Source organism: Euleptes europaea, chromosome 2 (assembly GCF_029931775.1).
Source record: "Euleptes europaea isolate rEulEur1 chromosome 2, rEulEur1.hap1, whole genome shotgun sequence".
NCBI classification, from domain to species: domain Eukaryota; kingdom Metazoa; phylum Chordata; class Lepidosauria; order Squamata; family Sphaerodactylidae; genus Euleptes; species Euleptes europaea.
In genome coordinates this window covers 69,224,579-69,237,118 of record NC_079313.1, presented here as the reverse complement: position 1 = coordinate 69,237,118, position 12,540 = coordinate 69,224,579, and the positions used below count along the sequence as shown (strand labels likewise).

Sequence of the window (12,540 nt, the reverse complement as noted above, 5' to 3'; positions counted from 1 at the left end):
TACCATATACCGAAATTACAGTCCTGAGCATGTGTAACAGGACGGAAATCATTGAACTCGGTGGGCTTTAAATAACAGGGTCTGGTTCTCACTGTGGTGGCAAATAGCTGCTCTGAGCCCGACCTTCAGGTTGGGTAGGGTGGGGTAAAAATGCAATAAATAAATAAATACATAAATAAATCTGTAGCTGGGCTGAACCACTTCAGGCTGCAGATGGGGGGGTTGCATTACTACATGCTCCTCCATACAAAAGAAAAATCTTTGCATTTAGTAAATAAGCATGTTCAGGAGAAAGGTAGGTTAGAACATAGTTTTTCTCTGTGGAGGTAACTCTTTTGTACAGATGAGCATTTAGTCATGTCAGCCTTAACCGGGAACGGAAAACAGTACAAATACCAATTCCTCCCTCGGCTGAAAAATAGGCTTAGCTCATGCAGGAAAGTTCTATAGCTAAGGAGGCTTCCACACAGGGATGGGATTTTCTGGTTTCCCCATTACTGGTGCAGCTGCAGATAAAGCACAGCAGAACATGACAGGAGCATTCATGTATTGTACTTCACGTATTGTGTAGCATTTTACCTGAGAACAGTGCACATATTGTACTTCTTCTGGAATTGTACTAGCAGGGGAAAAGGTTGCTTTAGGATGGAGTGTATCTGCATGAAAAATGCAATGGGGAAAATGTGGTTGGGGATTGCTTTGGGTGATCCTGCAGGTAAGTCCTGAAGTTCTTAGGTTAGATGTTCAACAGTAGTCTAGACACTGGGCAACTTTCAGTTGAACCAGAGGGAGGGAAGATCTGGTCTGGGTTCTTACAACTGGCAAAAGGTTTGTACTAATAGGTATATTGAACGCTTTCCCCACCTTATGCTTAGATCAAGCTAAAGCCCCTGGTTCCTCAAACAGAGGAGGAAAAGATTGAGTACAGCATTGCTGCTGAGCGCCGCCGGATGCGACTGGCCCACACAGACACCATCAAAGACCTTCTCACCAACAGTCCTGTTCCATCTGGTAAGAGACACTCACAGGCTCTTTTCTGGTGCTTTTGTTTAAAGGCGGAGATTGTCCAGGGCGTTGATTCAGCCCGGGCTGGAAGTAGCAAAGAGTGTTCATGAGTATCAGATAGGAATAGACAGCGGGAGTATGCCCAGAAGAGAGTCTACCCCTACACCTGGACATCTGGCGCACACAACAGTCCATTTAATGGAGGGGTTCCCATGACTAAATGGAGAATGAAATATTTATGTAGGTAAAGGGCAATGCATAGGTCTTAAGTTGTATTTGTTCAGGCTCTGTGCAGCTGCCTCTAGAGCACGGAACTGGTTATGTATACATTGTGGGCCAGGCACATGGGCATGTATCCAACCTTCAATTTACAGAAGGCACGCAGAGTTTCCCCATGTTTGTCTCTGTTCTTTCTTGTGGTCCCTTCCAGCCTCCAGAAGGATCATTCCTGGGGTTGTGGGATCCATGTGGGGGATTAGCCAGGCAGTTTGGTGGGGGTGGAGTGAGGAGGGACAAGGGGATGAAATGGACCCCTCAGTGGAGCTGTGCTTGCAGAAGAGGAAAGAGGAATGTTTTCACCTCCTTGTCCTTTTTCACACCAGCCCTCTTGACCTTATGGTGTTTGTTTGATTTTTGCCATGAGAAATATATTTTTTACTGTTACTGGGAAATGGAGTTGCTTGTTTTTCTGCTTTTATAACTTTATGCTCCATTATTTATCACATTGCTGCTAGCAAAATAGTTTATGTTTCTGGCTTTTTAATACTATGTTTAACTTAGCCCCTATCAATTTTTACCTACTGTTGACATTTTATGTTTGTAATTTATCAGTCATTGTATTGTTAGGTGCTTTAAACACATGTTAAAAAAAGGTGATGTGTATGTTTTTAAATACAATAGATAAAGCGCTAGTTAGGAGTAAATGAAAAGAAGGCTTGGTTGCTGCCTAAAGAAGATGGAATTGTCTGCCCTTATGGCGTAGCTGTCATAATAGATTGCTTGAGAGGCATGGTGTTAAGTAAGTGATATGCCCGGACCCCTGTTTGCCAACATCTGCTGTGCCATTATATTCATTTAGGCACATCATGCTTTACCACAAATGCTGATCTTGCAGGGCCTGTACACTTGACACAAAGCTGCTATTTTACAATGCCTGTAACTGCTTCTTCTCTGCCAGACCACTTGGGTTCCCCGCAAACACAAGAGAAGCGGGCTAAGAGACTTTTCAGCTTAGTAGTCCTTTGGGCTTGTTTAGCTTTTCATCCACCCTGAGACATTTGTACCTTTCCGTACTCCTCGCTGATAAAACATTGTGTTTTTTGGACAGAGGGTGAGAACAGAGAGTGCAACACTGTGGTACCCGCAGAAAAGACCAGAGTGGAGAGTGTGGAACTAATTCTGCCCCCACATGCCAATCATCAGGGGAACACATTTGGAGGACAGATCATGGCCTGGATGGAAAATGTAGCCACAATAGCAGCAAGGTGGGTTGCTTCTTGACCTTTGCTTGTCTGAGGGCCAAACTAGACGTGTAGCAGAACAGTCTCCTTAAATGTGGGTCTGTCTTAATTGTATCCAAAATGGTGTCTGAGGGAGTCCAGTTGCCATCCTGCCTTCTCTCCCTGGCTCCTTCATAAACTGCCCCTAAATATATATCTGTGGCTAGATCCCCCCCAATCCCAATTTGTATTGCAGCCAATTGGGATCAGAGAGCTTAGTGTTAAAGGGTAGGTGGGTATGCAGTGAGGTATCCTAACTGTTTGGTTCACTGTAAAGGCAACAAAGAGCACTTTTTAAATTGGTCTCCTACAAGATGGAGGATCTTTTGTCGAAACCACTCAGCTGGGGTGAAGGGAAATGGTCCTTCTTGGAGGACATCCACTTTTCTATACCCCAGACTGTATTCTGTATGCTGTCGCTTTGTTAAAAGCAGCACTCTGGCCGCCCCCTGGCTGCTGCTGAAATCCATCTCCCATCAGTCTGTGGGCAAAGATGGTGCATGTGCTCTTTGCCACCTTCCCATAGCGGAAACGTTAGTTCACCACATGCCTGTATCGTAGCAAGATGACAAGCAATTTAGCATTTTGGAACTGAATAGGAGCTGATGATAGTGCACACTGAAGAAAAGTTGAAATGGTACATTATCTAGGATGACCGTTTGTACATTATATCTGTGCTGCCATACTTCGTGATGACCATTGTGAAATTTACATGGACTTTAAACCAATTCGAGATGTTGATGCCCGACCCCCAACCTACGTGTGAAACTTATACCACGAGGCTGAAGAATCATAGTGAGAATAATTTGGACTGTGTTTTCAGTTTGTATGTAACCAGTTTGGATTCTTTTGTTTGCATATATTGTTATATTGTATATGATTGTTAGAAATTGATAAAGTTAGAATACATAGTAGTATTTGAGAAAAATCCCTTTTGAATGTGATACAGTGTTTTGCCTATACTGACTTTTGTATACCTTCCCATAATAAGCAGGGTTGCTGTGTCTCTCTGCACTAGGAACAGTTTGTTCCATCAGTGGCGGCCTCCATTGTGGAAGTGTTTTATCCAAAGCCTTAAATGGTGCCCAAGTTTGACATTGGCATCGTTGCAAGAGATAAATTAGGTGTTACCCTTTAGGTAGCACTGTGTCTTTATGAATTCTGGCTATTCTGGGTTTTGCTTTCTAAATCTATGGAGAAGGCTTAGACATGTGTTTCACAGCCTTCTCGCATTCCCTTATTGTTAGGAACTGCTAGTGTCCTCATGTGCCAAAGAGGCATTTTTCTGTAGTAAAAGGTCTGAGGAAAGAATTTGATTGTCTACTCAGAAAAAGGTCTACTCAGATTTGATTGTCTAGGCCTGACTCTTGCCATGTCATGGTGCCCGTGGTGAAGCAATTCCATGACTTGTGGGAGATCAGAACCTTTTCCTAATTGACAGTCCTGTGCAGATCTCCTGTTCTGCAGAAGACAACAGGGTGTGTGTATTAGTCTACCTCTCTGAATGCCAAATACGCTTGCAGCTGTTTATTTCCTTTCTAGCCGATTGTGCCATGCTCACCCCACCCTGAAGACAATTGAAATGTTCCATTTTAGAGGACCATCTCAAGTTGGAGACCGCCTCCTGTTTAAGGCCATCGTCAACAATGCATTCAAGAATAGGTATGCCTTTCTGTCCTCTAGAGGCAGATCAACAGAACCCTTACTTTTGATTGTCTCACTTAAACCATGTTATGCTTCACTGGGACAAGCACAAAGCTGTATTTTGTCTGTCCTGTGAACAGTGCTTTGCCTAAGATGAATGACAGATGAGAGCCAGCATGGTATAGTGGTTACGAGTAGTGGATGTGAATCTGGAGAACCGGGTTTGATTCCCTACTCCTCCAAATGAGCGGCGGACTTTAATCTGCTGAACTGGGTTGGTTTCCCCACTCCTACTCATGAAGCCAGCTGGGTGACCTTGGGCTAGTCACAGTTCTCTTCGAGCTCTCTCAGCCTTACCTACCTCACCAGGTGTCTGTTGTGGGGAGAGGAAGGGAAGGAGATTGTAGGCTGGTTTGATTCTCCTTAAAAGGTAGAGAAAATCAGGGTATAAAAACCAACTCTTCTTCTTCTTAAGATGTCCCCAGTGACCTCCAAATTTGACCTTTTTACTTGACAAAAGTCTGAGTAAGTCAAAGTCAGACAAGCCTTGTCCTGTGAGTAAATAACCAATAGTTCGAAAGCTACCCTTTAAAATGAATTTGGAATAACTTCTCAATTTCCTTGGAACTAGAACTTAGCAAAATTCCCCTTTTGGGTTAGAATCTCTTCCTGCTTGTCACAATGTTGTGTTTGATATTTGGACAATTGTTGCAGCTAAAACAATCTTATTCTTAATTCCAGCATGGAGGTTGGGGTGTGTGTCGAAGCTTATGGGCATGAAATGGAAGTCAGCCGAAGGCATATCAACAGTGCCTTCATGACCTTTGTGGTCTTGAATGGAGAGGGCCAGCCATGCACGCTGCCAATTCTGCAACCAGAGCCAGGGGTAAGAAGCCAGTGGCAACATGTTGGGTCCAAGAGGGATGATCTTGAATGAAATGAGTATTCCTGGGTGGATTTTGTCAAGTACAGACTAAAGCAAAATTGACTTTTTCCTAAGGGACACTTTGAAAATGTTATTCATGTGAGCTTAGAAGTTAGGGAAACCTCTTAAGGAAGGTACTTAATAACACTGAATTCATGATTTCAAGACACAAGTGCATATTGATAATGTAATTAAATTGAACAGGTTTTATTTCTTGCAGTGGAAAGTAGCAGTACAGATATGCATATATAACTTTCATCAGATTAGCATCCAAAGCACAAGTCAAAGCCTAGATGCCAACTCTGTCCCCATATCCAGTCAGGCAGGCAACATTATAGGACTTCACTCTCAAGGGCTCTTCCACCATAATATACATGCAGCCATCTGCCATTAGTGCTCTTTGACTGTGTGTGTAGGACAAAATTGTTCAGTCTCTATGCAAAATAATAAATGGACATAAACATGGCAACCTTCAAAAACCTGTGTCAAAACATTTCACACTACCAGGACACTGTCCTGCTGTGAGAGCCAATATGGCGTAGGGGTTAAGAGCGGTGGTTAAGAGGGGTAGATGCTGATCTGGAGAACCGGGTTTGATTCCCCACTCCTCCACATGAGCAGTGGACTTTAATTCCCCACTCCTATACATGAAGCCAGCTGGGTGACCTTGCGGTACTCACAGTTCTCTTCAAGCTCTCTCAGCCCCACCTACCTCACAAGGTGTCTGTTGTGGTGAGAGGAAGGGGATTGTAAGCCGGTTTGATTCTCTTTAAAAGGTAGAGAAAGTCAGCATATAAAAACCAACTTTTCTCCTTCTCTTCCTCCTCCTCCTCCTCCTCCTCCTCCTTGAATGCTGACTACCATTTGGCCAGTCTGTTGGTTACAGCCTCATGTTTTGTTCCTATGCAGGTGGTGTAGGTCTTCAAAATGTAACCTATGCATTGTATTTCTCTTTTGAATAGGATGGAGAACGAAGGTTCAAAGAAGCTAGTGCTAGGAAAAAAATTAGACTGGACAGGTGAGTGAGAGATGTTTTATTATTCTAATAATTTCCTGCCCTGTCCATGATTCAGAATGACACATGCAGCTGGGTTATACTGAATCAAATGGCTGGTCTGTCAGAGTCAGTATTGTCTACTGCAGGGGTCCCCAAACTTTTGGAGCCTGTAGGCACCTTTGGAAGTCTGGCATAGCATGGTGGGCACAGATGCAAAATGGCTGCTGCTAGAGATGGGGCCAGCACAAACTGGGTGCAGCAGTTTACCTTCAGTCACTCAATGAAGATCCTTGTGCTGTGGTGGCAGCTGCTGGCAAAGCAATTTAAAAAAAATCTGCACAGCCAATCAAATCTCCAGTGGCCAATCAGAAGCCTTACAGGGAAAAACCCTCACCTGGCCCTGTGCACTTCCTAAAAATACTTGGCGGGCTCCAGGAAAGGTGTTGGTGGGTGCCAGATGCCCAAAGGTACCTCTTTGGGGCCCATGATCTACTTAGACTGGCAGTGGCTCTCCAGGGTATTAGGCAGAATTCTTTCACATCACCTACCACTTGACCTTTTACCTGGAGATGTTGAACCTACAACTTTTTGTGTGCCAAACCGATGCTCTACCATTGAGCTGTGGCCCCTCCCTAAATCCTGGTTTGTATACAAAAAACCCCCTGCAGTTTGCTAAACAATATGATTTGGACAACACAACAAAATGCAGCCAGACTGAAGACTTCTGAAAGCAGAAAGTCTTCAATCTTGAGGCGGGGTGGTGGCGGGGCCTCTGTTTGAAAATGGTAAATTGTGTGTATAGTCACAATTTGGATTGGAGCTGTGCAAGAAGGAGGGAGGGGATTTAACTCTCCAACCCCTGCTCAATTTCACTAATTGGGAAAATAGAAGTAAGAGTGAACAGGGGAAGAATATGCGTTCAGTTTAGTTGCATGTCCTGAGGCTCAGTTTTAATAGGGGGTGGAGAATAAGGAATTGTGCCAAATTAAACTTTAGAAGTTAATAACTAGGCAGCCCGATTGTACACTGAATATAGTCTATGCTTGCAAAATATGCTGACTCAAAAGTGAGAGAAACCACACATTTACTGGATGCCCATTCAAATTCTAGGGTTCTGATAGCAAAACTCATTGAGTGGCAAGTAGTTTACTTGGGAGAAAGTAGAAGCAAGAGAAGAGATGAGCCAAGATTAGAGGGGAGATTCTTTCCCCTCCCCTTGGTCTGTTTTCTTTGTTCTGCAGCAAGTTCTATTTATAAAAGCAGCCCTCTCGAGTTCTGTGCCTTGTTCTCCTTCCATTTCTGCCTTACGGTGACATCAGAGCCCCCTCCGGCTAGCCTCCTGTTATGTCACTAAAACCTCACAGCGTATTTATAGCCTTGTTGTTTGGTTGTCTCTAATTTATAATTTATTATAGAACACAGACCGAGACCACATGCATTATCCTTAAGGCCACAGTTCTTGGGGCATTAGCACCAGATCAATGTGTTCTCTGGAGAGCAGTGCGAGAAGGCAGGCTGGAGACGGCATGCAGAATAGCGTGTGCTGTAAGAGACTCGTAAACCCGCTGCATTTCAAGGGATTGCTCTGGTTTAGGGGGCTGCTGCCTCTATTGAGTCCTTCTCAGACTTCTCTGTTACTTTTTCATTTTTATCTGTCACTTCTCTGAGCTTGCTTTGTAAACCACAGCTTCCTTCTCATATTGGGAGAGCATAACAGTTGGCGCAATTAAAAAACCCTACCCTGCAGAGTAATGTCATTTATCCTAATGGACTGGGAATATTCAGTGTGTCTGGGTAAGCAGGAGTGGTACTAGTGAAGGGCTAGAATGAAATAGAGTTTTGCTTGGGTTTGGCATCCCAACTGGAGTGGGATTTTCCCCTCATTGAAACATCTGCAAGAAATTTTCCCCAATCATCACCTTCCCAGGTTTTCCCACGTTCTGCTGCAATCTTTCCTGAATGTGGATTGTTCTCACATGGCTGTCTGGTTCTGTTGCTCTGCCTTGCCTTTCTTACTGCAGTGATGTTTTCAGGGGTATCCGCTTGACACCCTGTTCATCTTGCCTTTGAGTTTCTCCCCACTTTGCTATGGTCTTTCTCCAAACTGGTATGTTATGATGTTTTTGGAAAGATGGCAGTCAACGTGTCCTTGGATGCCATGTAGATGGGAAGGTGTGCATTTTTCCATGTCCTACCCACCTCAGCACCATTTTTCTTGCCTCAGCCCCCATGGCTGCCATTCTGCCCCACAGGAGAGCTTTTTTAAAAAAAACCAGGGATCACTAGAGAACCAGTGTGGTGTAGCGGTTAAGAGTATTGGTTTGGAGTGGTGGACACTAATCTGGAGAACCGGGTTTGATTCCCCACTCCTATATATGAAGCCAGCTGGGTGACCTTGGGCTAGTCACAGCTCTCTCAGCCCCACCTACCTCACAGGGTGTCTGTTGTGGGGAGGGGAAGGGAAGGCGATTGTAAGCCAGTTTGATTCTTCCTTAAGTGGTAGAGAAAGTCGGCATTTAAAAACCAACTCTTCTTCTAGCTCATGAAAGCGTTATAAAAATATATTGTCACAATTGAATTTTCGGCTTTTTTAAAAAAAAGTTTCAAGCCCTTTTTGTTGCCCAGTGAAATGCCCCCACCCCCCAGTTGGAAGCTGGGAGTTCAGATGAACAAGTAGGTTATGTCAATAGATCTTTATCATGCTATAATGTTAGCAATTACTGGTTTTTTAAAAAAAAGCCCACTGGTGGCATAGGGGAGAGATGGTGGCAGTGTACGGAGACTGAAGCGAGAAAAGTGCAGGAGCAGCTGCCGTGTGGATGCTCCATTGCCACTCTGAGAGTAGCAACAGGGCCAAAGTAAAATAGATTTTTAAAAAATCTCTTTTAAGGTATATATGTTGAGATTAAGAAAATAGTTTTTTATTGTGCAATATTCTGCAGAGAATTGGAATATGTGTGTTTTTGTATATGCGCGTGCTCATGGGATATTCATCTCTTGAGTTTTTAATTTAGCTGTACCTAGGGAAAAATTAAAATCTTGATTCAGAGGGAAAATAGCTTTCACTTTCAGTGTAAATCAATAAACCTGTGTGAACTTAACATTGCTGGTGGGAGCTGCAAGTATAGAAATAGCTTGCAATTCTGCACCCTGCTAGTAATTTAACACCCAGACAGTTGCTACAAGGAACTCTCCCACAGTCTGCTCTTTGTCACGAATGTTAACCTTGGAGCACCCGTACCTTATAAGAGAAGGATGGGCCTAGACTTGGACTGTTAGAGCTAGTGAGGATTCAGAAGTGCAGCTCCCACTGTTGAGGCAATGACCAGATTGGCACTCAGAGGGTTGCCTCCTTGGGTTGTTTGGTGACCTGAGACAAAGTACCTGTAGTGAAATACAGGTTGGGGGGACTCAGGGAATATACCTAGTAGCTGAAATAAGCTTTGACTCTTCAAGGTCACTTAAAATATGACCTTCTTTTTACAGAAAACCTCCTTGCAGGGAAAAAGTGTACCCCTGGAAACCAACTGTGATTATTTGGCTATGGTGAAATGTGTTTGGAAACCACAACTGCAAAATGACCCTATTTACCTTAAGGGAAGACTAGATTTCCCCCCACATGTGCTGTCAAGAAAAAGAAGGGGCATCTTAAATTCACATACAATTTCCAGTTAATGAGCAGCAATAAACAATATTATGTCTGTAATGTTTTTTCAGGGAGTTCCTCTAACATTCAGAGATGTTTTCCTAGGGTAAACATGGTAAATGATTGTGCAGCTTTTGCACACCAGAGGGTACAAATAGGGGTTTTTAACATAGGTAAAGTGAATGTTAGCAGCACTAGCTTTCAGTTGTTGGTCTACCAAAAATAACACACAGCACCTTCAAAACATAGTACCCTGTTGTCTCTGCTAATACAGGCATGTTTGGACTAAAATGGATGATTAAAAATTTAACCTGTTCACAAAGAGTTAATAATGCATTCAGCTGCTCTAGAACCTACATGCTGCAAATGTGCTCATACAGCAACTTAGAGGAGCCATTATCCTTGGCCCCTAATGCTACACTGGAGGGGGTGCATTCTGAATTCAGGTGCTTCTTCTAAAGTGATTTAAAGGGGTTCTATAGGCTCTGCACCAGGATGGAGGCTTTACTTACATTCTGGCAGTGCTGGCCTTGCAGGCTGCAAAAACAGGACACTTATCCATAATATGAATAGTATTTCTTAAGGGCCTAACAAAGAAAACACTATAAAATATAAACTATATATTTTTAAAAACCCAGAGCCTTCCATAGTGGTTTACAATTTAAATAATATAAAGCACCTGACAGGCATTGGTATCTAACCAGGTGTGTGCCATAGAATCATAGTGTTGGAAGGGACCACCAGGGTTATTTAGTCCCATCCCTTGCACAGTATAGGAAATACACAACTACCTCCCCCCACCCCCCACCTCCAGTTACCCCTACTCCCCAAAACCCTACAGGATCCCTGGCCAATCTGGCCTGGAGGAAACATTACTTCCTGACCCCAAAGTGGCAATCAGCACTACCCTGGGCATGCAAGAAAGGGCCATGAGAGTCAAACACTGATGCAAACCTTCCATGTATGGCCTTGGGACTGCAGTTAGTGTTGCCTTGTCTTAACGCATGGGTGTTTCTTTTGCTGTGGAGCAGAAAAGAATATGGACTATTCCATCATCTGAGAACTGTCGCTGGTGTGCATGGGTGCACACGTTTATCTCCCTCATCCACTTACCAATGAACTTTGCCTCATCTTTTCTTCTTTACATTCTCTTTGTCTCGTCAGGGTGAGACCTGTGCTCTTCACTTGGTACTTTGCACCTCTTTACTATGGGGCTGTCATCTCAAAGGCCATCGATCAGTGGTTATCAGTCAAATCTCCGCTTCTTATCTGAGGCCCTGAGAATCAAATTGTATAGGAGTGATACAGAACCAAGTACAAGTGCATCTCATGACTGTCGGCGCCCTGCAGTCAGCACTGAGCCATTTTGTACCCACTGAGTCCAAGACTAGTGTTGGGTCCAGAACAAGAGTCAGATAATACCCACTTGCTTTGGCCTTCTGTCTCAGTACTTAGCTCCAGTTTGTTTTTAAACATAAAATCTTGTTTGAAAATAGGCCTGGATTAATACCAAAGGTACTGTTTCCTGTACAGAGTTCTAACAAGTAAAATTTAGTGATGCTTCAGGTTAGAGTACTTCATCTAGGGAAAGGGAGCCTTGTGTGATATACATTGGGAGTAGGGTTGCCAGCTCTGAGTTAGGAAATACCTGGAGATTTTGGGGGTGGAGCCTGAGGGTGGGTTTAGGGTTGCCAGGTCCCTCTTCACCACCGGTGGGAGGCTTTTGGGGCAGAGTCTAAGGAGAGCAGGGTTTGGGGAGGGAAGGGACTTCAATGCCATAGAGTCTAATTGCCAAAGTGGCCATTTTCTCCAGGTGAACTGATTTCTATCGGCTGGAAGATCAGTTGTAATAGCAGGAGATCTCCAGCCACAACCTGGAAGTTGGCAGCCCTGGGTGGGTGGGGTTTGGAGAGGGGAGGGACTTCAATGGGGTATAATGCCATAGAGACTACCTTCCAAAGCGGCAGTTTTCTCTAGGTTAACCGATCTCTGTCTTCTGGAGATCAGTTATAATAGCGGGAGATCTCCAGCTACCACCTGGAGATTGGCAACCCTAATTGGGAGGTTGGGGGAACTTGCACCAGTAATTGTCATCGTTAGGTGCCTTGAGGTAAGTGTGTCGCATATATATGTGGTATGTAGTTTTTGATTGCCAAACACTTCAAACAACTAGGATATAGTTTTGTCCAGGTGTTTGCCTATCTATCATGCTCTTTTGTGTGCAGTTTACCAGACAGCCAAGATGCATAGTGCCAAAATATGTGTGCGAGGGAGAATGTCCTTAATAATTCTGATGATGTTGTGTGTGCTGCCAGGAACTGGCAAGAGTTGATGGACTGAAGAACTGTAGGTGATGCTGAGCAGGGAAGGACAACAGGGGATGTTTGTGGTGGCTGAAGCAGGAGCCTGGCAGGGCTACCCTGTGAGTGGTAGCAGAGCAGATGCTGAGCCATCTGACCCGGTGACTGTGGATGCGTGCAGGGACACTAGCTTTGTGAGGCCATCGGGTACCAGTCTGAGGCGGGAATGTCTCCAGGGCATCCCACGGCCCTAGTGGGGTCCTCACATGCTTGCTGGGGCTGTGCAGTTCATAATGGACGCTCTTCAGCTAACTCTCAGCATCCACGATCACCATGTCCTACCAGCTCAACAGCCACTCTGCCTCTGCTTGCAGCACTGCCCTGCCTCTGCCTCTGCTTCGCCCACCACCGAGATCCCCTGTAGCCTTCCCTCCTCCATGGCGTGTGCCATCTGTGGCTCTTCAGCCCATCTGCTCTTGCCACTTACTGGCAGCCCGCGCAGCACTATCAGCTGCATCATGTCT

General features: G+C 44.5%; 1 protein-coding gene across 1 annotated transcript in view; it reads left to right on the top strand.

The window, feature by feature from the left end:
* ACOT11 (acyl-CoA thioesterase 11) overlaps nucleotides 1-12,540 on the top strand; it is a 38,928-nt gene that overhangs the window by 15,886 nt on the left and 10,502 nt on the right. The window contains exons 5-9 of the mRNA XM_056844352.1: nucleotides 876-1,011; nucleotides 2,333-2,489; nucleotides 4,047-4,166; nucleotides 4,890-5,034; nucleotides 6,036-6,091. Of these exons, the coding sequence (XP_056700330.1) occupies nucleotides 876-1,011; nucleotides 2,333-2,489; nucleotides 4,047-4,166; nucleotides 4,890-5,034; nucleotides 6,036-6,091 (614 nt within the window). The remainder of the gene's footprint in view (nucleotides 1-875; nucleotides 1,012-2,332; nucleotides 2,490-4,046; nucleotides 4,167-4,889; nucleotides 5,035-6,035; nucleotides 6,092-12,540) is intronic.